This window comes from Macaca mulatta, chromosome 4 (assembly GCF_049350105.2).
Source record: "Macaca mulatta isolate MMU2019108-1 chromosome 4, T2T-MMU8v2.0, whole genome shotgun sequence".
In the NCBI taxonomy this organism is placed as follows: Eukaryota; Metazoa; Chordata; class Mammalia; order Primates; family Cercopithecidae; genus Macaca; species Macaca mulatta.
In genome coordinates this window covers 26,161,500-26,184,941 of record NC_133409.1, presented here as the reverse complement: position 1 = coordinate 26,184,941, position 23,442 = coordinate 26,161,500, and the positions used below count along the sequence as shown (strand labels likewise).

General features: G+C 35.8%; 1 protein-coding gene across 3 annotated transcripts in view; it reads left to right on the top strand.

The window, feature by feature from the left end:
• Positions 1-23,442, top strand: part of TBC1D32 (TBC1 domain family member 32) — a 226,795-nt gene that overhangs the window by 127,569 nt on the left and 75,784 nt on the right. For all 3 annotated transcript variants that reach the window (XM_015137509.3, XM_015137505.3, XM_015137510.3), the window contains 3 exons: positions 13,819-13,941; positions 18,321-18,429; positions 19,279-19,372. In XM_015137509.3, the coding sequence (XP_014992995.3) occupies positions 13,819-13,941; positions 18,321-18,429; positions 19,279-19,372 (326 nt within the window). The remainder of the gene's footprint in view (positions 1-13,818; positions 13,942-18,320; positions 18,430-19,278; positions 19,373-23,442) is intronic.

Below are 23,442 nucleotides of genomic sequence, written 5' to 3'. Positions count from 1 at the left end.
GGGAACTTTGGATTGGGGCCAACAAAAATAAAACCTGACAATTTGTTGCTTATAATTCTAATAATAAGAATGTTTACAGACATACTTTTCTGGTCATTTTGCTAGATTGGTGGATATAAAATAACCCGTATACTTCTATTCACTTTGTAAACCTAGCCTTAATATTATGGTTAGGCAAAAAAATAAATTCTGTTACTCAAGTGCTGTTTCCTTCTATGTTTAGTCTAACTGCTAGCTTATGCAAATATGCTGGTATAATTAATGAGCCATTAAGTCTGTTTATTAGATGATTACATAATTGAGTACCAAATGGCATTTAGCTGATAGCAAGTCTTGCAGGAATCTTTATACATAATCATGAAAGTATGCATTCTTTTATTAGTATTCTGAATTTGTTCATTTGTTGCATACCCATTTAGACTTCTTGTCGATATAATATATACTTTTTCTCATTACTTACCCTAGCATAACACTTCAGTTTTTAATGAAATATTACAAATATAAATATTTGATAAAATATAAACATACAGCTTAACAAATTGTTGTAAAATAAATACTCATGAAATCTCAATCAAGTAAACAGAATTTGCAAGTACTATTTGCATTTGTTGGTCATGATTCCTTCCCTTCCCTCTAATGGTAACATTTTGACTTTTATGATGTTTGCTTCTTTGGTTTACTTATATGTATTTTATTACCTAGTCATGTATTCCTAGACAGTGTATGTATTTTTGGGTTTTTACATTTATATGTCATAGTTGTACATATTTTGGGGATATGTGTGATATTTTGATCCGTATATACAATGTGTAGTAATCAAATCAGTGTAACTGTGAACCACCATTTTACTCCCTACTTCCATGAAATCTACTTTTTAAACTCCCACATGAGTAAGAATGTGTGATATTTGCTTTTTGTGCCTGGTTTATTTCACTTAACATAATGATGTCCAGTTCCATCCATGTTGTTGCAAATGAGAGGATTGCATTCTTTTTGATGGCTTAATAATATTCTATTTTGTGTATGTATTACATTTTCTTTATTTATTTGTTGATGGACACTTAGGCTGATTCCATACCTTGGCCATTGTGAATAATGCTGCAGTAAACATGGAAGTGCAGACACCTCTTTGATATACTGATATCCTCTTCTTTGGATATACACCCAGCAGTGGGGTTGCTGAATCATATGTTTATTAGTCTGTTCTCACACTACTATAAAGAAATGCCTGAGACTGGGTAATTCATAAAGAAAAGAGATTTCATTGACTTACGGTTCTGCAGGCTGTACAGGAAGGATGGCTGAAGAGGCCTCAGGAAATTTACAATCATGGCGGAAGGCAAAGGGGAAGCAGGCACATCTTACATGGCTGGACAGGAGGAAGAGAGAGAGAAGTGGGAGGTGCCACACACTTTTAAAGAACTAGATCTCATGAGAACTCGCTATCATGGGAAGAGGAGGGGGAGGAATCTGCCTCCGTGATCCAGTTACCTCCCACCAAGCTCTCCTCCAAAAATGGGGGTTACAATTTGACATGAGATTTGGGTAGGGACACAGATTCAAACCATGTCAATATGGTTGTTATATTTTTAATGTTTTGAGGAACCTCCATGCTCTTTTCCCTAATGGCTCTTCTACTTTGCATTCCCACCAATAGTGTATGAGTGTTCCCCTTTCTCTGCATCCTCACCAACACTTGTTATTTTTTTTGTCTTTTTGATAATAGCCATTCTAACTGAAGTGAAGTGTTATCTTATTTGGGCTTTGATGTGCATTTCCCTGGTAATTAGTGATGGTAAGCATTTTTTCATATACCTCATAGCCATTTGTATGTCTTCTTTTGAGAAATATCTGTTTATATCTTTTGCCCATTTTTAAATTGGGTTATTATTATTATTATTATTATTTGCTACTGAGTTGTTTGAATTCCTTGTATATTCTGCTTATTACACTTTTGTTGGATGGATACTTTACAAATATATTCTCATGTTCGGCAGGTTGTCTCTTCAGTTTGTTCATTGTTTTCTTTGCTGTACAGAAGCTTTTTAGCTTGATGTAATCTCATTTGTCTGTGTTTGCTTTGTCGCCTTTGCTTTTGAGGGCTTACCCAAAAAATCTTTCCCTGGACCAATGTCCTATAGTGTTTCCCCAGTGTTTTCTCCTAGTAGTTTCATAGTTTCAGGTATTACAGTTAGATCTTTAATCCTTTTGCATGTGGTGAAAGATCTAGTTTCAATCTTCTGCGTATGAATATTCAGTTTTCTCAGCACCATTTATTGAAGAGAGTGTTTCTTCCCCACTGTATGTTCTTGGAAACTTTGTCAAAAAGGACTTGGCTGTAAGTGTGTAGATTTATCTCTGGGTTCTTCTTTCTGTTCCATTGGTCTGTGTGTCTGACTAAACAATATATTTTAATTTTGTTACTTTTTGTACTTCATTTTAATTACTATAGCTTTGTAATAAGTAAAAATAACTGATAGAGCAATTCTTCTTGCTTTGATATTTTCGAAAATATCTCAAGCTATTTTTAGTCCTTTTCTTTCCATATAAATTCCAAAATCAGCTTATCACATAAACCAACTCACTAAGATTTTAATTATCATTGTATTGAGTCTATAGATCAATGATTGATGAATTAACATCTGCATAATACCGTTTTCCAATCTGTAAACATGGCCTATATCTCTGTTTAATTAGATTTTCTTTAATTACTCTTATTAAAATTTTATAGTTTTCTATGTAGAAGTCTCATATATCTTTCATGGATTTATTTTTTTTAGCTTGATAATATGTTCCCCAGTGTATTTTATAGTGTGTGGCAGTATCAGTGAGCAGTTAAGAATGTGGACACTGGAACCACATTGCAACACTGTTGTTAGGGAAGGTCCGTAACCTCTCTGTGCCTCTGTTTCTTTTTATATATGGAGACAAAAGCTGTATGTTTCTTACCAAGTTCATGAGACTGAATATGTTACAACTCTCCCAAATTTAGAACATGGTAAGCACTTGATAAGTAGTGATAAGTGTCTATTAGATTCTTTCAGATTATTAGTGGAGGTATTTTGTTAAATTCTCCACAAATATTTTGTACAGTTTTGATTAAATTATTACATAATATTTATTTAAATTCATAAATAAAGTTAGTCAAGAATACACATCTTTAAAATATTTAACATTCTCATCTTGGTAGGTGCTTTCTCTTTATTTATTGAACTCTTCACATTTTTCAGTCATACATTGTAGCTTTCTTCATATAGATCCTGTCCTTTTTATGTTGTATATTATCATCTGTAATATTATATCATCTATTATCATCTGTTATATTTTTTGCTATTGCTAATGGAGTCTCTTCTTCCATGGTAATGCTTCATTGGTTATTGCCGGTATGTTATAAGTAAATTTATTGGAGTTTTATTTTTGGTACTTTTTTTTTACAGGCCACCTACATAATTTTCACACACACACACACAAACTCACACACACACACACACGCATACTATATATATATGTGTGTGTGTATATATATATATAAAAATATATTTTTGTCTCCATATATAAAAGAAATATTTATTTGTAAAATATATATATAGTATGTGTGTATATATGTATGTATGTGTGTATATGTATCCCCCCTGCCATTTCCAATTGTTTTCTCCTTATCAACCAAATAGCAGCATCATATTTTTAATTGCTTAGCTGTTAAAGTTGGAGTTTATATTATTTTTATTGCTCTATTAAAAAATTACTATAAACTTTGTGACTTAAAGCCATGCATATTTACTATCTCAGTTTTTGTCTAGACACACCTTAGCTGGTTCCTCTGTTCACAGTCTCACACGGCTGAAGTCAAGATGTTGACTGTGGCCGTGGTCTCATGTGAAACTCAAGAAACATCTGCTTCCTAACTCACATAGGTTGTTGGCCGAGTTTAGTTCTTTACAGATTTAGGACTGAAACCTTTGTTTTCTTGCTAGCTAAAGGCTGGAGGTCCTTTCTTACAGCTATCTATTGAAAGTTGCCCTCAACTCCGAGCACAGAAGACACCCCAACAAGAAGAGCACTACAGTCTTATGGAATGTAATCTTGTAATCACATACATATAATCACATCCATCATATCACCTATACCATGCTCCATTGGTTAGAGACATATCATAGGACCTGCCTACACTCGGGAGAAGGGAATCACACAAGAACATGAGCACCAGGATGTGGGCATCTTGGGGGCCACCCTAAGAATCTGGACAATGCAGAGCCATTTTTTCAGTCCAGAAATCCTAACAATACCCTGTTTTAAGCTACTATCTTATCTAAATTATTGCGATAGCTTTTTAACTGGTTTCTTTTTGTCTGCTCCTGGCTAATTTTAGCCTATTACGTGCGTAGCAGTTGGAGTGATCCCATTAAAACACAAATCAGGTAATCTCAGTCGTGTACTCACAAAGCTTTTCATATCATCAGTATGAAACCATCCCCAGTGATTTCTCATGTCACCATAAAAAAATCCAGAGTCATCACAATGGATCAGGACCCCCTTCTGATGTGATTTGGCTTTCTGTCCCCACCCAAATCTCATGTTGAATTGTAATAATCCCCACATGTCAGGGGTGGGGCCAGGCAGAGATAATTGAGTCATGGGTGTGGTTTTCCCCATACTGTTCTCAAGATAGTGAGTTCTCATGAGATCCGATGGTTTTATAAGCATCTGGCATTTCCCCTGCTGGCACTTCTTCCCTTGCCTGCTGCCATGTAAGATGTGCCTTCCACCTTCTGCCATCATTGTGAGGTTTCCCCAGGCATGTGGAACTGTGAGTCCATTAAACCTCTTTCCTTTATAAATTACCCAGTCTTGGGTATGTCTTTATCAGCGGTGTGAAAAAGGATTAATACACCTACCTAGCATTGTTTTGACCTCATCTCCTAATACAAGTTGAGTATCCCTTATCAGAAATGCTTGGGATCAGAAGTGTTTTAGATTGCAGATTTTGAAATACTTGCATATACATAGTTTGATATCTTGGGGGTAGGGCCCAAGTCTAAACATGAAATACATTTTTGTGCCATATAAACCTTATACAAAAAGCCTGAATGTAATTTTATACAATACTTTAAAATAATTTTGTACATGAAACAAAGTTCGTGTACATTGAACCATTAGAAAACAAAGGTGTCACTATCTCAGCCACTAATGTGGGCAATCTGTGTTTGCCTGCTGTCACCATCTTTCCTGACTCTAAATTTGTATGCTACTATATTAGTCCATTCTTACATTGCTATAAAGAAATACCTGAGATTGAGTAATTTATAAAGAAAAGAGGTTTAATTGACTCATGGTTCTGCAGACTATACAAGAAGCATAGCAGCTTCTGCTTCTGGGGAGGCCTCAGGAAGTGTCCAATCATGGTGGAAGGCAAAGGAGAAGCAAGCATCCTACATGGCAGGAGCAGGAGCAAGAGGGAAGGTGCTACAGACTTTTAAACAACCAAAGCTCATGAGAATTCATTCACTATCACGAGAACTCACTCACTATCACGAGAACAGCACTAAGGGGATGGTGTTAAACCATTGAGAAATTCACCCATATGACCCAGTCACCTCGCACCAAGCCCCACCTCCAACATTGTGGATCACAATTTGACATGAGATATGGGCTGGGACATATATCCAAACTATATCAGCTACTGATAAGCAATCATTTCCTTACACTTATTCACACATAGTATTTAACACTAAAAAATGTGACATACCGTTTATACAGTTAAAAAAAAAAAAAGACATATTCAGGATAACTGGCAGCACAGTAGCATCACCAGAACACCTGTATTAGCTGTTGAACAATAAAACTGCAGGCTTTCAGTCTCCACCTTGGGCCAGGTGTGGTGGCTCACACCTGTAATCCCAGCACTTTGGGAGGCCCAGGCGGGTGGGCGGATCATGAGGTCAGGAGTTTGAGACCAGCCTGACCAACATGGTGAAACCCCATCTCTACTAAAAATACAAAAATTAGCTGAGCGTTGTGGCGTGTGTGTCTGTAATCCCAGCTACTCCGGAGGCTGAGGCAGGAAAATCGCTTAAACCAGGGAGGTGGAGGTTGCAGTGACTGAGATCGTGCCACTGCACTCCAGCCTGGGTGACAAGAGCGAAACTCCATCTCGGGATGGGGGGTGCGGGGGGAACAGGTAATGTACATTGAACAGTAGGAATGCCAAGTAAACTGTGTGTTGTACGTTTTGACTGTGTTGTGACCGTGATCCATAACATGGTGTGGAATTGCCCACTTGTGGCATCATGTTGGTGCTCAGAACATTTTGGATTTTGGATTTGGGGATGCTCAATATGTACTTCTCCCTTTCTTATTCCACTTCAGCTATATTGGCCCCCTTACTGTTCAAACTGTCAAACAGGTCAGAAATTCTGTCACCTTTGCTATTCGGCTGAAGCTATTTGCTCTACCTGGAACACCTTTTCCTCCAATAGCTATATGGCTTACTTCCGCATTACTTTTAGGTCTTTCCTAAAAAGGTTATCACCTTCTTAGTGAGCTCTGTCCTGACCACCTTATTTAAAATTACACAGAGTGATACATTTTTTCACTCCCTTGTTAAAACTCATTTTTCACTTTCTTGTTTTAGTTGTATCCATTACTTTGTTGTTTAATTTTTAATTTTGTTCATTGGCGGTTCCCTTCCTTTACCATTTAGAGTTCCGTAAGGACTGGGATATCTGTGTGTATGTGTGTGTATTTATTGCTGAATTCCCAACATTTAAAATGGTAGTAGGCACTTTGTAGGTGTTCAACCAATGTTTTTCTAAGTAAATTGAAATTTATGTCATTAGGAGATGAATTCACAAATAGTTTAATTGTTTTCTTTTCTTTTTTTTTATTATTATACTTTAAGTTCTAGGGTACATGTGCATAACATGCAGGTTTGTTACATATGTATACTTGTGCCATGTTAGTGTGCTGCACCTATTAACTCGTCAGCACCCATCAACTCGTCATTTATATCAGGTATAACTCCCAATGCAATCCCTCCCCCCTCCCCCCTCCCCATGATAGGCCCCAGTGTGTGATGTTCCCCTTCCCGAGTCCAAGTGATCTCATTGTTCAGTTCCCACCTATGAGTGAGAACATGCGGTGTTTGGTTTTCTGTTCTTGCGATGGTTTGCTGAGAATGAGGATCTAGAACTAGAAGTACCATATGACCCAGCCATCCCATTACTGGGTATATACCCAAAGGATTATAAATCATGCTGCTATAAAGACACATGCACACCTATGTTTATTGTGGCACTATTCACAATAGCAAAGAGTTGGAATCAACCCAAATGTCCATCAGTGACAGACTGGATTAAGAAAATGTGGAACGTATACACCATGAAATACTATGCAGCCATAAAAAAGGATGAGTTTGTGTCCTTTGTAGGGACATGGATGCAGCTGGAAATCATCCTTCTCAGTTTGTTTTCTAATAGTGAACATTCTATCTCCTTTCACATAGCATGCCTCTTTATTTTATTCTTGTCTTTTTGCATTATCTTGAATTTCTAGAATGATGTTAAAAAATAATGGGCAGTTTTGCCTTCCTGATGACTTTAATGGGAATGCTTTTCCTGTTTATGCTTTAGGTCTTGTATTGAGATAGATTTGTCTTTTTAAAAATCAAATTAAAGAGGTAACCTTTCTTTAATTTACTCAGAATTTTTTGGAGGACAAGGAATGGAGAGTAGATGTTGAATCTTAAATCAAAGAGCTTTTAAGCATCTGGTCCAATGATTATATGGCTCTCTTCTGTTACATATTGATGTCATAAATTACATCAGAAGATACTTTAATATTAAACTCTCTTTTTATCCCTGGAATGATCTGTACTTGGTCACAATATGGTACTATTTTAATTTACTGCGGGATTAAATTTGCTAAGCTTTACATTATTTCTAGTACTTGTAAGATTTTAAAAGTCTTACATCATTTGTTATTTTAGATTTACTCATTCCCTAATTAGCAGAATTCAATCCAGGTATGTATTTGCTCATAAAGTTGCCCCAGTTCACCTTGGATCACCTCATTTTACATCCAGATACTTTAGATGTCTCTTTTCAAATCTTAACTAAAAATCCACTGACAGTTACTTTCATTATCTGTTCAGTGGTTTAGTAGCCTAAAGAAAGAAAAGGGCTTCCCTAAACCCTCTTAACCTATAGCCTTTTATATCTGGGTTGATGATAACATGATCCTCCCTATTGTTAAAACTAAACACCCAAGAGTCATTCTTGATTTCTTTCTTCTTTTACTCTACATCATAATTAGTTCACCAGGAAATCTTATCACTTTTTTTTTTTTTTTTTTTGACAAGGTCTGTCACTCAGGCTAGAGTACAGTGGTGCAATCACAGCTCTCTGCAGACTCGACCCCCTGGGCTCAGGTGATTCTCCCACCTCAGCCTCTCCGGTAGCTGGGACCTATTGGTGCATGCCACCATGAGCAGCTAATTTTTTATATTTTTAATAGAGACAGGTTTTGCCATGTCGCCCAGGCTTGCCCGGAACTCCTGGACTTAAGTGATCAGTCTGCGTCAGCCTCCCAAAATGCTGGGATTACAGGCATGATTCACTATGCCTGGTCCCTTTACTCTTAACATAATTTAAAATTTCTATATGTATTAGAGTCTATGTCTTTATTTTCTTTTGCTTTGTCATTAAAACTGTCTGAATACTTACAGTTTGTAATATGTTTTAATATCTAATCATGTTAGACTTCCTTCCAGTTTTGTCCTACTGTTCTGGTATTGAATGTTGCTGCAGCTATATCTGGAACAATTTGATTTCCCCTCCTTCTGCATCCCTCACCCTACTCTTGTAGTAACTTGATCTTTTTGCCTGGACACCCCAATGGTTCTTTGTTACCTGTTAAGCTTAACTTTACCAGGTTCTGTCTCTGTGCTGATTCTTTTGATTCAATTTACTCTGGGACATATTGTACAGTTTACGTACTTGGATTGATGGCTTTTTTTCTCCCGGGAAGAATTTCTTGACTAATATCTTTAAAGATATATCATGTTAGATTATTTCAGTTTTCTCTTCAAGAAATCAATAATTTAAACTCCTTATTTCCATTATACTTTTCACACTTTTGTCATTCTGTTCCTTGTATTTGTTATCTTCTTAACAGTATCTGTTTTCCATTTTACTGTTTGCAATTATACTTTCATTTCTATGACAGTTTTATTCTTCTGTTTCATTCCTTAGCTCTGCCAGCTCATGTTTTACTTTTTCTGGTTGCTGTTTCTTCCCTGTGTTCATAGATTTGTATTTTGTGCAAGGAGCTTAATGGAGACCACTGCTTTATCAAACCTGTTTAATTCATAGAAAATTGTGTGTTCACAGTTTAAGTATTTAAAGACAACTTGTTTTTAGTATGTATCTCCCATCTGTTTATCTTTTTAAAAATTTTTTCTTATAGCACCTTTGTATGGTACTTCTTTTTGGAGAGATGTGAGCTTTTTAGCAGCAGCTGTTTGTAGGAGGCGTATGCTTAAGAGAAACTACAGAAGCTAGGGCAGTGCTCCTGGTTAGATGGAATTTTTCTAAAGGCCCAAATTTTGTATGTGTGTGTTTGCACCTTTTCCAAGCCATCCTCTCCTCTCCCCTAGTACCCCTCATATATCTTGATATGGAGGTAGACAATTTTCTGTTTGTTAGTAATTGTCTCTATAGTCTAACTAGTAATTAATTGTTAATTGAGTTTTTTGTGACTTCTGGTTCCACTGTGCTCCTTCTGCTTCTTGGAGTCATATTGGGGGTCCTGTGTATTCCATTTTCACTGTTGAAAACAGAGGATTAGGCATTGACTCTTGGGTTATATTCCTTATTTTTGAGAATTTTATTTTGTTTTTCTTCTTAGAAATGTATTTTGCTTTTATTTTTGTATTAGTCAGGTTTCTCTAGAGGGACAGAACCGATAGGATAACAGGTATATATTAAAGAGAGTTTATTAAGGAGTATTGACTCACGCAATCACAAGGTGACGTCCCACAATAGGCCATCTACAAGGAAGCCTTGCTTCTGCAAAGAGCAAGGAAGCCAGTCTGAGTCCCAAAGCTGAAGAACTTGGAGTTTGATGTTGGAGGCCGAAAAGCATCCAGCATGGGAGAAGGATGTAGCTCGGGATACTAAACCAGTCTAGTCTTTCCACATTCTTCTGCCTGCTTTTGTTCTGGCTGCGCTGGTAGCTGATTAGATTGTCCACCACCCAGATTGAGGGTGGGTCTGCCTTTTTCAGTCCACTGACTCAAATGTTAATTTCCTTTGGCAACACACTCACAGATACACCCACGAACAATACTTTGCATCCTTCAATACAATCAAGTTGACACTCAATATTAACCATCACAAATCCACCCTTTGTCAATGTGAACTCATAAACATCTGAAATCATACATAATCTTCATATAAAGACAATAAAAAGATTATAATTATGCCTAACATAATACAACTATCCTTCATACAACTGGAAAGACATCAATCCCCAACCCAAATGCTACTACATAAAGTTAACAACACTTAAATGCTGATATGAAGTCAAGAAATCTACATCACATGATAAAGAAGAAAGGAAATAAAATGAAGATATTTTCTTAGTACAAATGTATATATGCACAAGCATGTTCTTAACAAAATAAAGAGGAAATACTCATGACAATTACAGTTCTCATTTCTGCAGCTGGTCACATGGTCATAGCTGGTATTGATGACTACCTTCTTCTACTACCCATTCTGTATTCTCTTTGCCTTCAGCATGCACCTCAGCAGTTCATGGTTTTTTACCTGGTGGAGTGACCCAAACCTTCATTCTTGAAGGGTCTGAGCCATTTGTAGTCCTGCCTAGATTTAGCTGTTGTAGTTTCCCATTGACCTTAATCACAGGGCCTGGTAATACTAAGAGACACCCTAATGGATCTCCTGTATTCCATGCATACTCTTCCTTACCTCCATTGTGGAGTAGTACACTGATTTCATCCTGATAGTCCAGGTCAGTCACCCCAGCCAACCTTGTAACTCCCTTCTTAGCCTGTTGACTTAAAGGTAAGAGTAGCCCAAAATTTACTGTATTATTCTATTTTCATACTGCTGATAAAGACATACCCAGGACTAGGTAGTTTATAAAGATAAAGAGGTTTAATGGACTCACAATTCCACGTGGCCTTGTAACCATGGTGGAAGGTGAAAGGCACGTCTTACATGGTGGCATTCAAGAGAGAATGAAAGCTAGGTGAGAAGGGTTTCCCCTTATAAAATCGTCAGCTCTCATGGCACTTATTCACTACCAGAAGAACAGTATGAGTGAAACCGCCCCCTTGATTCAATTATCTCCCACTAGGGCCTTCCACAACATGTGGGAATTATGGGAGCTACAATTCAGGATGAGATTTGGGTGGGGGCACAGCCAAACCATATCAATTTTTTTTTTGAGAAATGTTCTGGTTTATATATATGAATGACAGCCACAATATCCTGTCTCATTCTTTTCCTTCTTCAGCACCATTTGTCCTATTTTTACTGCCTTTGGCTACCCTTCAATTTATTTTGTGGTTAAACATTTCTGTGATATGCTGTTTTTCTCCCTCCTCCATGCTTTGGATTATTTCTAAGATGAGAAAGGGAAATGCCAGCATACTCCATCATCTTTTCCCTAGAAGGCTAACATATCTTTCATCTTGCCTTCACCTATATTTTACCTAACAAAAATGTTTTTATTTCTGTAAATTGAGCAGAGAATAGCTCTCCAAAGTAATGATAGATTTGTCTTTAGTTTTATATTCGTTTGAATATTTTAGCCACGTTGTAGAGAGTGACATTGAATTGCCATTTTTGACTCTTAAAGGCATCCACAAAACTTTTTTTCCTTTACTTATGTGTGCTTTTGTATAGGTAAAACATGCAGTTGTACCAAAACTCAAAAATCAATACCAGTAAGAAGTAAATTCCCTTATGTGTGCTTTTGTATAGGTAAAACATGCAGTTGTACCAAAACTCAAAAATCAATACCAGTAAGAAGTAAATTCCCTGGTTGTCTCTCAGACCACAACTGCAGAGCTAACAGTTCTTCCTACTTGCTTTTCTCTCCTGTGATAGGTATTTTATGTAAAAACAAACATGTATTTATATGTATATTCATGGTTTTCTGTTTTTCACTCAAATGCTAGTACTAGACACAATATTTTGTGCCCCTCCTTTTTCAATTAATATTCCTTGGAAATAGTTCTTTATAAAAACCATAAGCTACTGTGTTCTAATATTTGCAAAGTATGCCACTTAAAAATATTCTGACATTTAAATTTTTTTCTGTGGATAGAGAGTGATTGATTGACTCATTGATTCCTATTTGGCCACTCTGCAATAAATATCCTTGTATGTAAGCCATTATGCTCATATTTCACTATAACTCTACAATAAATCAGTAAGTGTTATTGGAAGGTTGGTTTCTTCTTGGATCACCTGTTTCCTCAAATACCACCTTTCAGAGAGACCTTACCTAACCACCCACTCTACCATAGCCTCCCAGCATTCTCATCATATTATCTTTGTTTGAACACTTTTTAATCATAGAATTTTTAAACATATAAAAAATGTAGTGAATGGTATAATCTTTCATGTACCCATCACTCATCTTTATTATCAGTATTTCACCAGTCTTGTTTCATCTCCCTCCCTCCACATACATTTTTTTTTCTTAAGTACTTTAAAGCAAATTTCAGATATGCTGTTTTACATATAAAACATTCAGTGCATATCTCTAATAAGTAAGGACATGTTTTAAAAAATGAAACAAAAAAACCCTCACCATTGTGCCATTGTTACATCTAACAAAATTAACAATATTTTCCTGATCTCATCTCTTAATACTCCCATATTTTCTTGTGTGATTTAAAAATGCACTTTTAAAGTTTGCTTGAATCAAGATCAAAACAAAATCTTGACATTTGGTCTTTTTTTAATTTTTTTATTTTATTTTATTTTATTTAACTTGTAAGAGTTTCTTTTCCCCTCTGTTTTTTAAGACTTTTTGTTTTCTGAACAAATAATATATAAGTAATGTGTAGGATTCTCAAAACTCTGAATTTGATTGACTGTTTTCTCCTTATGGTGTTTTTAAATATGTTTCTCTAATGCTTGTGATTCCCATAAACTGATAATAAGATGTATAGGATTGATTAGATTGAGGTTCAGTTTCCTGGGCAAGAGTACTTCATAGACGGTGCACTGTGTGTGTCCTCTTGCATTATAATAGGAGACACATGATTTCTGTTTGTATCTTTTGATAATATTAAGATAGCTAAGTGGGCTTAGGTGTTCTCAGCTTGATCTGACAATTATAAAATTAGCCATTGACATTTTATCTAATGAACATTTTCTAGATTGGCAGCAAAATGATGATTCTATCATAACTTTGGTAATTAACTGCTGAATAAAAAGTTATGGCAATTTAGAGTTTTTCTGGATTTGCTAATGTTCTCTGATGAATTTTTAAATTAAGTGGCAGTTGAGAGGAAAATTTACTATTTATGTAGATTTAGATACATTTTTAAAAATCTGGATTAGAAATTATCCATGGTCTTTTAAAAACACTCAGTAAGAACAACTTTTGAAGAGGAGATTACTATTCTAATTGATTAAAAATATATCTGAAATAACTAAATGATACTTCCTGTAAGATTTATATTTTGATGTACAGGTATTACTTTGAGACATCAAGGATGTACTTATGCTTTTGGGACATATTTTACACAATCTACTTTTATTTTTCTTTTTTACATAGGTTATTAAGTGTGATATGCTGTGATCTGGACACTCTTCTCCTGTTAGAGGCTCAGTATCAGGTATCTGAAATGTTATTAAATGCTCAAGAAGAAAATATCTTAGAGACTTCAGAGAGCAACAGGTAAAAATGGGTAATTAAAACACAGTAATAGCAGTTTTCTTTAATGATGTTTCGTTAAGACAGTAATTTTTGATATAGTTTAATATTTTTCTGCTCTCTAAATCCAATCAATTTAAATAACAGAATACAAAGCAACTAAAGTGTAAATGTCACAGAAAGATTGTGATAGAAGTGTTTGGAGAGTGCTTGCAGAGTACTGCTTTCAAAGTCTGTTGCTTTTGTTGTGCGCACGTGCGCGCGCTTGTGTGTGTGCACGCGTGTATGTGGTACATAAAATTTTAGGTAAGACCTAACTTTATTAATGGTTCCTTAAGACTGTATCACCTTTTAATTCAGTATCGTAAGATGACCCATTGAACAAAATTTTTGATTTTGTGTCCTTTGCAGAGGCACTCTTTTCTCTGTCCTCTTAATTATGTTAGTTCATAGTCATAAATTCTGATTATTTCCAAAATGAGGTTATGGTAATATCCTGATAATTTTTTTTCATTAATAAATCACACTTGCCATTACCTCAGTTTGGCCGACTGTTGTCAAATACACACTCAATAGCTGGCATTGCCTTTCTGTCTGTAATTAATTTTAAAAAAGAGTATGTCTCATCTTAGCCAGGTCTTGGAAAATTATTATGGAGTATATTACTTGATACTCTAGGTTTTATGTAGAAGGAAAAGATTAACAGCTGCAGAGTATGGAAGCTGCTCACAAGTAACATTTAGATTTTGAATTTATTTATTTATTTATTTATTTATTTATTATACTTTAAGTTCTAGGGTACATGTGCATAACGTGCAGGTTTGTTACATATGTATACTTGTGCCATGTTGGTGTGCTACACCCATCAACTCATCAGCACCCATCAACTCGTCATTTATATCAGGTATAACTCCCAATGTAATCCCTCCCCCCTCCCCCCTCCCTATGATAGGTCCCGGTGTGGGTGTGTGATGTCCCCCTTCCCGAGTCCAAGTGATCTCATTGTTCAGTTCCCACCTATGAGGGAGAACATGCAGTGTTTGGTTTTCTGTTCTTGTGATAGTTTGCTAAGAATGATGGTTTCCAGCTGCATCCATGTCCCTACAAAGGACACAAACTCATCCTTTTTTATGGCTGCATAGTATTCCATGGTGTATATGTGCCACATTTTCTTTTTTTTTTTTTTTCTTGCAACTTAATTGTTCACTTTATTTTTTTTTTAATTTATTTATTATTATTATACTTTAAGTTGTAGGGTACATGTGCATAACGTGCAGGTTTGTTACATATGTATACTTGTGCCATGTTGGTGTGCTGCACCCATCAACTCGTCATTTACATCAGGTATAACTCCCAATGCAATCCCTCCCCCCTCCCCCCTCCCCGTGATAGGCCCCGGTGTGTGATGTTCCCCTTCCCGAGTCCAAGTGATCTCATTGTTCAGCTCCCACCTATGAGTGAGAACATGCGGTGTTTGGTTTTCTGTTCTTGTGATAGTTTGCTGAGAATGATGGTTTCCAGCTGCATCCATGTCCCTACAAAAGACACAAACTCATCCTTTTTTATGGCTGCATAGTATTCCATGGTGTATATGTGCCACATTTTCTTAATCCAGTCTGTCACTGATGGACATTTGGGTTGATTCCAAGTCTTTGCTATTGTGAATAGTGCCGCAATAAACATACATGTGCATGTGTCTTTATAGCAGCATGATTTATAATCCTTTGGGTATATACCCAGTAATGGGATGGCTGGGTCATATGGTACTTCTAGTTCTAGATCCTTGAGGAATCGCCATACTGTTTTCCATAATGGTTGAACTAGTTTACAATCCCACCAACAGTGTAAAAGTGTTCCTATTTCTCCACATCCTCTCCAGCACCTGTTGTTTCCTGACTTTTTAATTTTGAATTTAAGGTACCAGGTTTAAAACTTAAGAAAACCTTGACTGAAAATATGATTGTTGAAGTCACTATAGAAATAATGCATGTCCTAATTCCATTTATTTAAATGCAGTAATATTGATCTAGGAAAGTATTCTTTAACTAATGTCATTATGTCTCCATCAATTTTTTGCTGTCTAGCAAAGAGAACTTAAAATGAAAAGTGAATTTAGCTTTTGTATTTTAAGAAATACATTGATTTTTGTATATGGTATAAGGAGGAGGTCCAGTTTCAATTTTCTGCATATGGCTAGCCACTTCTCCCAGCACCATTTATTAAGTAGGGAATCCTTTCCTCATTGCTTGTTTTTGTCAAGTTTGTAAAAGATCAGATTGTTGTAGAGGTTCGGCCTTATTTCTGGGTTCTCTGTTCTGTTCGATTGGTCTATATGTCTGTTCTTGTAGCAGTACCATGCTATTTTGGTTACTGTAGACTTGTAGTATAGTTTGAAGTCAGGTAGTGTGATGCTTCCAGCTTTGTTCTTTTTGTTTAGGATTGTGTTGACTGTTCAAGCTCTTTTTTGGTTCCATGTGAATTTTAAAATAATTTTTCTCATTCTGTGAAGAATGTCAATATAGTTTAATAATAATAGCATTGAATCTATAAATTGCTTTGGGTGGTATGGTCACTTTCTCAATATTGATTCTTCCTGTTCATGTGCATGGAACATTTTTCCATTTGTTTGTGTCATCTCTGATGTCTTTGAGCAGTGGCTTGTAGTTCACCTTGAAGAGGTCCTTCACTTCTCTTGTTAGCTGTAGTTCTAGGTATTTTATTCTTTTTGTGACAGTTGTGAACAGGAGTTCATTTATAATTTGGCTCTTGGCTTGCCTGTTGGTGGTGTATAGGAATGCAAGCGATTTTTGCATGTTGATTTTGTATCCTGAGACTTTGCTTATCAGCTTAAGAAGCTTTTGGGCTGAGATGATGGGGTTTTCTAGATAGAGGATCATATCATCTACAAATATAGTTTGACTTCCTCTCTTCCTATTTGAATGTACTTTATTTCTTTCTCTTACCTGATTGCCCTGGCTAGAATTTCCAATACTATGTTTAATAGGAGTGGTGAGAGAAGGCACCCTTGTCTTGTGCCAGATTTCAAGGCTAACGCTTACAGCTTTTGCTTATTTAGTATGATACTGTCTGTGGGTTTGTCATAAATGTAAAACCCACTTAAACGTAAAATCTAAAACTATAAAAACCCTAGAAGAAAATCTAGGCCATGCCATTCAGGGCGTAGTCATGGGCAGAGATTTCATGAGGAAGATGCCAAATGTGATGGTAACAAACACAAAAACTGACAAATGGGATCTAATTAAACTAAAAAGTTTCTGCACAGCAAAAGAAACTATCATCAGAGTGAACAGACAACCTACAGAATAGGGAAAACTTTTTGCATTCTGGCTATCTGACAAAGATCTCACAAGGCCTAATATCCAGCATGTACAAGGAACGTAAACAAATTTACAAGAAAAAAGCAAGCAGTCCCATTAAAAAGTGGGCAAAGGACATGACCAAATGCTTCTCAAACGAAGATGTACATGTGGCCAACAAACACAGGAGAAAAAGTTCAACATCACTGATCATTAGAGAAATGCAAATCAAATCCACAATGAGATGTCATCTCGCACCAATCAGAATGGCCATTATTAAAAAGTCAAAAAACAACAGATACTGGCATGGTTGTGGAGATCAAGGAATGCTTTTACGCTGTTGGGAGTGTAAATTAGTTCAACCATTTTGGAAGACAGTGTGGCAATTCCTCAAAGACCTAAAGACAGACATAGCATTTGACCTAGCAATCTCATTACTGGATATATACCTAAAATAATATAAATCCTTCTCTTAGACAGATACAGGCACACTTACGTTCATTGCAGCACTGTTCACAATAGCAAAGACACAGAATCAACACAAATGCCCATCAGTGATAGAAAATGTGATAGATATATAGCATGGAATACTATGCAGCCATAGAAAGGATCATGTCCTTTGCAGGGACATGAATGGAGCTGGAGACCATTATCTTCAGTAAACTAACATAGGAATGGAAAACCAAATACTCCAGGTTCTCACTTATAAGTGGGAGCTGGATGATGAGAACATATGGACACATGGTAGGGAACAACACACACTGGGGCCTGTTAAAGGGTGAAGCTGGGAAGGAGAGAGAGCATCAGGAAGAATAGCTCATGGATGCTGGACTTAATACCTGGGTGATGGGATGATCTGTGCAGCAAACCACCATGGCGCACGTTTACCTATGTAACAAACCTGCACATCCTACACATGTACCCCGAACTTAAAAAACTTAAAAATATAAATGTTAAATGAAGCAAAGAAAAAGAAAAACATTGATAAATATTTCTGCCTTTTTTCTTTACAATTCAGAGACTTGATTTAAAAATTAACACATTCAATCAAAGGGATGACAAAGGTGATATATTTATTTTTTTCAGGGACTTTATAATTGATGGCTTATCAGTGGAGAGAAATCATGTTCTTGTTAGAATAAATCTTGTTGGTGGGCCATTGGAACGAATTTTGCCTCCAAGGATACTCGAAAAGGTGAGTGTGGGGCAAAGAGAAGTGGGGTGTGTTTTTCTGACATATTTTGAAGCAAGATAGCCAATTCAAAGTCACCCTAAATTTTACCTCTTAAATGTCTGCATCACAGAGTTGAACTTATTACTTGAGAATATTTAGGATGCAAATAAATACTTTCAAACTAAAATAATATTTTTGATGTCTAGGGGTCATGAATGCTAAAGTAGGGTAAGTATTGCTTACATGTGTAGTAGAGTAGGTATTGTTTTATTAAAAAGTTGTCAGTTTTCTTGTGTGCCTTTGAATATTTTACTTTCAATGTCTTTCTTGTTCATGATACTTAACTTTTATTATTAAATGACATATTATTTTTTATTTTATTGGAAACATTGAGTACCTCTCCTTCCATCAATATTCAAGTATGGGTTTCTCATGGAGGTTTTTCATTTGTTTTCATTGTTGTTAAGAACCTTCTTGCTTTGACTGTTACTCTGGGAAAGATAAGATAGAAATGATTAACAGTACAACGAAAAGTTTTGTGGAAAAAACCACAGGTTTCTTTTGAAGATTACAATTTTCCTTTTATGGAAAAAAAAAAAAGAGTAAATTTATCATTATCAATTCTGCTTGCTACAAGTTACCATATGTTTGTCCTCAGTACTAATTTAATGTTTCTGTTACAGCTTGTTTTAATGGTTACCCATTGGAATATTGAAGTATAGTACCAAATAGCTTTTGGTTAATTGGACAACAATTGTAGAATTTATGAGCAAGAAAAGCCAGTTTAAGTTAATAATATTTCAGATAGCTTTAAAATTCAATATTATTTTAGACCACTTCCTAAAGTCATTTGTCTTGCTTCTTTTTTAGAGTGATAATCCATATCCTTGGCCAATGTTTTCATCATATCCTTTGCCAAACTGCTATCTGTCAGACATTACAAGAAATGCTGGCATAAAACAAGGTAAAATATTTACCATCAAATGCTGTGTTATTTTTAAAGCTTTTGTTATAATTTGAAAAAAATAAAATATTAAGGAAGATGAATACTGACTGCATTTAGCATGTATACATGTGTGTATTTATGCCTATTTCTTTGTATTTTTTTCCTCATGTTTCTTACTAACTTGGTACAGTCATGTGCTGCATAATGACATTTTGGTTAATGATGGACCAAGTGTACGAATGTGGTCTTATAAGATTATTATACCACATTTTTACTGTACCTTTTAAAAACTTTGTTTAGATGCGCAAATACCATTATGCTGCAATTGCCTACAGTATTCAGTACAGTAAATGCTGTATAGGCTTCTAGCCTAGGAGCAATAGGCTACACCATGTAGGCTAGGTGTAGAGTAGACTATACCCTCTAGGTTTGTGTAAGATCACTCTACAGTGTTCACAAAGTGACAAAATTGCTTGAGGATGCAATTCTCAGAATATATTCTCATTGTTAAGCAATGCATGACTATTTGTATGAGGCTAATAATTCTTCTTTCTTGTTGCTAAGGTGTTGCTGATCTGTCCAGTAGCAACAGCTGTTTGATTAAAAAAAAAGTAATAGTTTTTGATTTGTGAATTAATTCTGGTTATGTCTCAACAGAGTAGTATTTTTTAGTAACTGCTGTGTGCTATACACGGGTCTTGTATACTCAACAACTGAAATTAGTGAAGATTATGGTTCCCACTTTTGTGGAGTCATGAATTCTTTACAGAATGCATTCAAGTAATTAGATAATTGACTAGCAGTACCATGTGATGGGAACTAAATAGAAAATGTGTAGCCTGCTAGGATAGTACATAAGCAGGATACTCTTCCAAAGAAGAATATGTATATAATGAGGCATGTAGTTTAAATATGTATTTTCTGGATAATAGAAGAGCAGTTTTTCTTTTTGGCAGAGGAAACAGCAGAGGAGCTGGAAGAAGCAAATTATAGTCAGAGAACTGTGGTAGTTGAACAATGTCTAAGATTTGAAATTTGACAGCAAGAGTGACAGGAAGTAAGACTGAACATGTAAGCCCAGCCATAAGACCAGTGGAGATCAAACTCAGGTGTTTAGACATTATCTTACAAGCCACTAAAATTCAAACAGAATTTTTAGGCTAGAGAATTCTAAGATGAAAGATGAAGCTACATGGCCTGTCTGCAGGCCACCACTCAAACTCTACCTACTGGATAGAAGCCCAAATTACAACACCAAAAACATTTTGCCAGTATACAGTGCTTGTGACGCTTAAGGCAAAAATTCAGCCACAAATAAAGATTCTGTATGGAGTTATAGCTCTCTGAAAGCACCCAGAAACAAAACCAACTGAGTATACTCAACTTACCTCACAGTTAAAGGAACACCAGCCCTCCATATGTCTATTCAAAAAGCCAGAGTGTCCTCTTACCTCCAGCCAAATGCACTAGTCTCCCAGCAATGGTTCTTAACCAGATTGAAGGCAATGAAATGACAGACCTAGGATTCAGAATCTGACTGGTAAGGAAGATCATTGAGATCCAGGAGAAAGTTGAAACCCAGTCCCAGAAATCCAAGGAATCCAGTGCGGTGATCCAGGAGCTAAAAGAAAAAGTAGCCGTTTCAAGAAAGAACTAAACTGAATCTCTGGAATTGAATAATTCACTTTAAGAATTTCATAATTAGTCATAAAGCATAGTCAGAAATATTAACAGCAGAATAGACCAAGCTAGGGAAAGAATCTGAAAGCTTGAAGACTGGTTCTTAAATCAACTAGTCAGACACAAAGAAAAAATAATTTAAAAAATGACAAAACTTCCAAGAAATATGGGATTATGTAAAGAGACCAAATCTATGACTCATTGGCATTCTTGAGAGGGAAGGAGAGAGTGTAAGTAACTTGGAAAACATTCGAGGTCCATCAAAATTTTCCCAATTTTGCTAGAGGTGTAGACATAAGAATTTAAGAAATATGGAGATCACCTGCAAGATACTATACAAGATGACCATCCCCAAGGCACATAGTTATCAGATTTACTAAAGTCATTGCAAAAGAAATAACTTAAAGGCAGCCAGAGAGAAAGGTCAGGTCACCTACAAAGGGAACCTCATCATGCTAGCAACAGGCTTTTCAGCAGAAACCTTAAAGCCAGAAGAGATTAGAGGCCTATTTTCAGCATTTTTAAGGTAAAGAAATGTCAACCAAGAATGTAATATCCCACCAAACTCAGCTTCAGGGTAAAGGAAATATAAAATCCTTCTCAGACAAGCAACTACTAAGGGAATTCATTACTACCAGACCAGCCTTACAAGAGGTCATTAAAGGAGTGCTAAACATGGAAATGGAAGATCAAAACCTGCTACCACAAAAACACACTAAAACACATAACCCACGGACAGTATAAAGCAATTACACCATCAAGTCTATGAAACAACCAACTGCCAACACAATGACAGGATCAAAATCTCACATATCATTACTAATACCCTGAATGTAAATGGCCTAAACACCCCACTTAAAAGGCATAGAGTGGCAAGCTGGATAAAAAGATACGACCCAACTGTCTGCTGTCTTCAAGAGACACATCTCACATGTAATGGCACTCACAGGCTCAAAGGGATGGAGAAAGACAACCACACAAACAGAAAACAAAAAAGAGCAGGTTTTGCAGTTCTTGTATCAGATAAAATAGACTTTTAACTAACCACAATCAGGAAGAACAAAAAAGGCCATAACATAATGATAAAGTGTTCAAGTAAACAATATGACTTAGCTATCCTATATACATATGGACTCAACATAAGAGCACTCGAATTCACAAAACAAGCTTTTCTTGACACAGGAAAATACTTATGTGCCCCCTAAATAATAGTGATGGACTTCAACACCCCATTGACAACATTAGGCAGATCACTGAGGCAGAAAATTCCACAAAGATATTATGGAATTAACTTGATACTTGATGAATAAGACCTAATAGGTATCCAAAGAATACTCCACCTAATAATGACAGAATATACATTCTTGTCATCTACACATGGAACATATTCTATGATTGACCGTATAGTTGGCCGTAAAACAAATCTCAGTGAATTTTTAAAAATGATGTCAAGCACACTCTGAGGCCACAGTGCAATAAAAAATGGAAATTAATACCAAGAAGATCTCTCAAAACTATGCAAAAACATGGAAATTAAACAACTAGCTCTTTATAACCCTTGAGTGAACAAATGATGTCAAGCACACTCTGAGGCCACAGTGCAATAAAAAATGGAAATTAATACCAAGAAGATCTCTCAAAACTATGCAAAAACATGGAAATTAAACAACTAGCTCTTTATAACCCTTGAGTGAACAATGAAATTAAGTCAGAAATAAAAACTTTCTTTGCAATTGATCAAAATAGAGACATAACTTACTAAAATCAAATTTGCTGAGATAAGTTTATAGTCCTAAGGCTTTCATCAAGAGGTTAGAAAGACCTTAAATTAATGACCTAACATCATACCTAGAGGAAATAGGGGAAAAAAAAAAAAAACCCATCTGACTTCAGAGTTGGCAGAAGAAAATAAATAATTAAAATAAAAGAAAAACTGAATGAAATTGTGACACAAACGTCCAGAAAAAGAAGATAAATGGGACCAATAATTGATTTTTCAAAAGGAAAAACAAGATAGACTGCTAACTAGATTAACAAAGAAGATCCAAATAAGCACAGTCAAAAATGGCAAAGATGACATTACAACTGATCCCACAGAAATACAAAAGATCAAAATACAAAGAGACTATTATGAACACCTCAATGCACACAAACTAGAAAGTCTGTAGGGTATTGATAAGTTCCTGGAAACACAATATCCTAAGATTGAACCAGGAAGAAAGTAAAATCTTGAACGTACCAATAACAAGTTTCAAAACTGAATCAGTAATACAAAGCCTACCAACCAAAAAAAGCCTGGGACCAGATGGATTCATACAGAATTCTACTAGATGTATAAAAAACTGATAGCAGTCCTTCTGAAACTATTCCAAAAAGTCGAAGAGGAGGAGTTTCTTTATAACTTATTT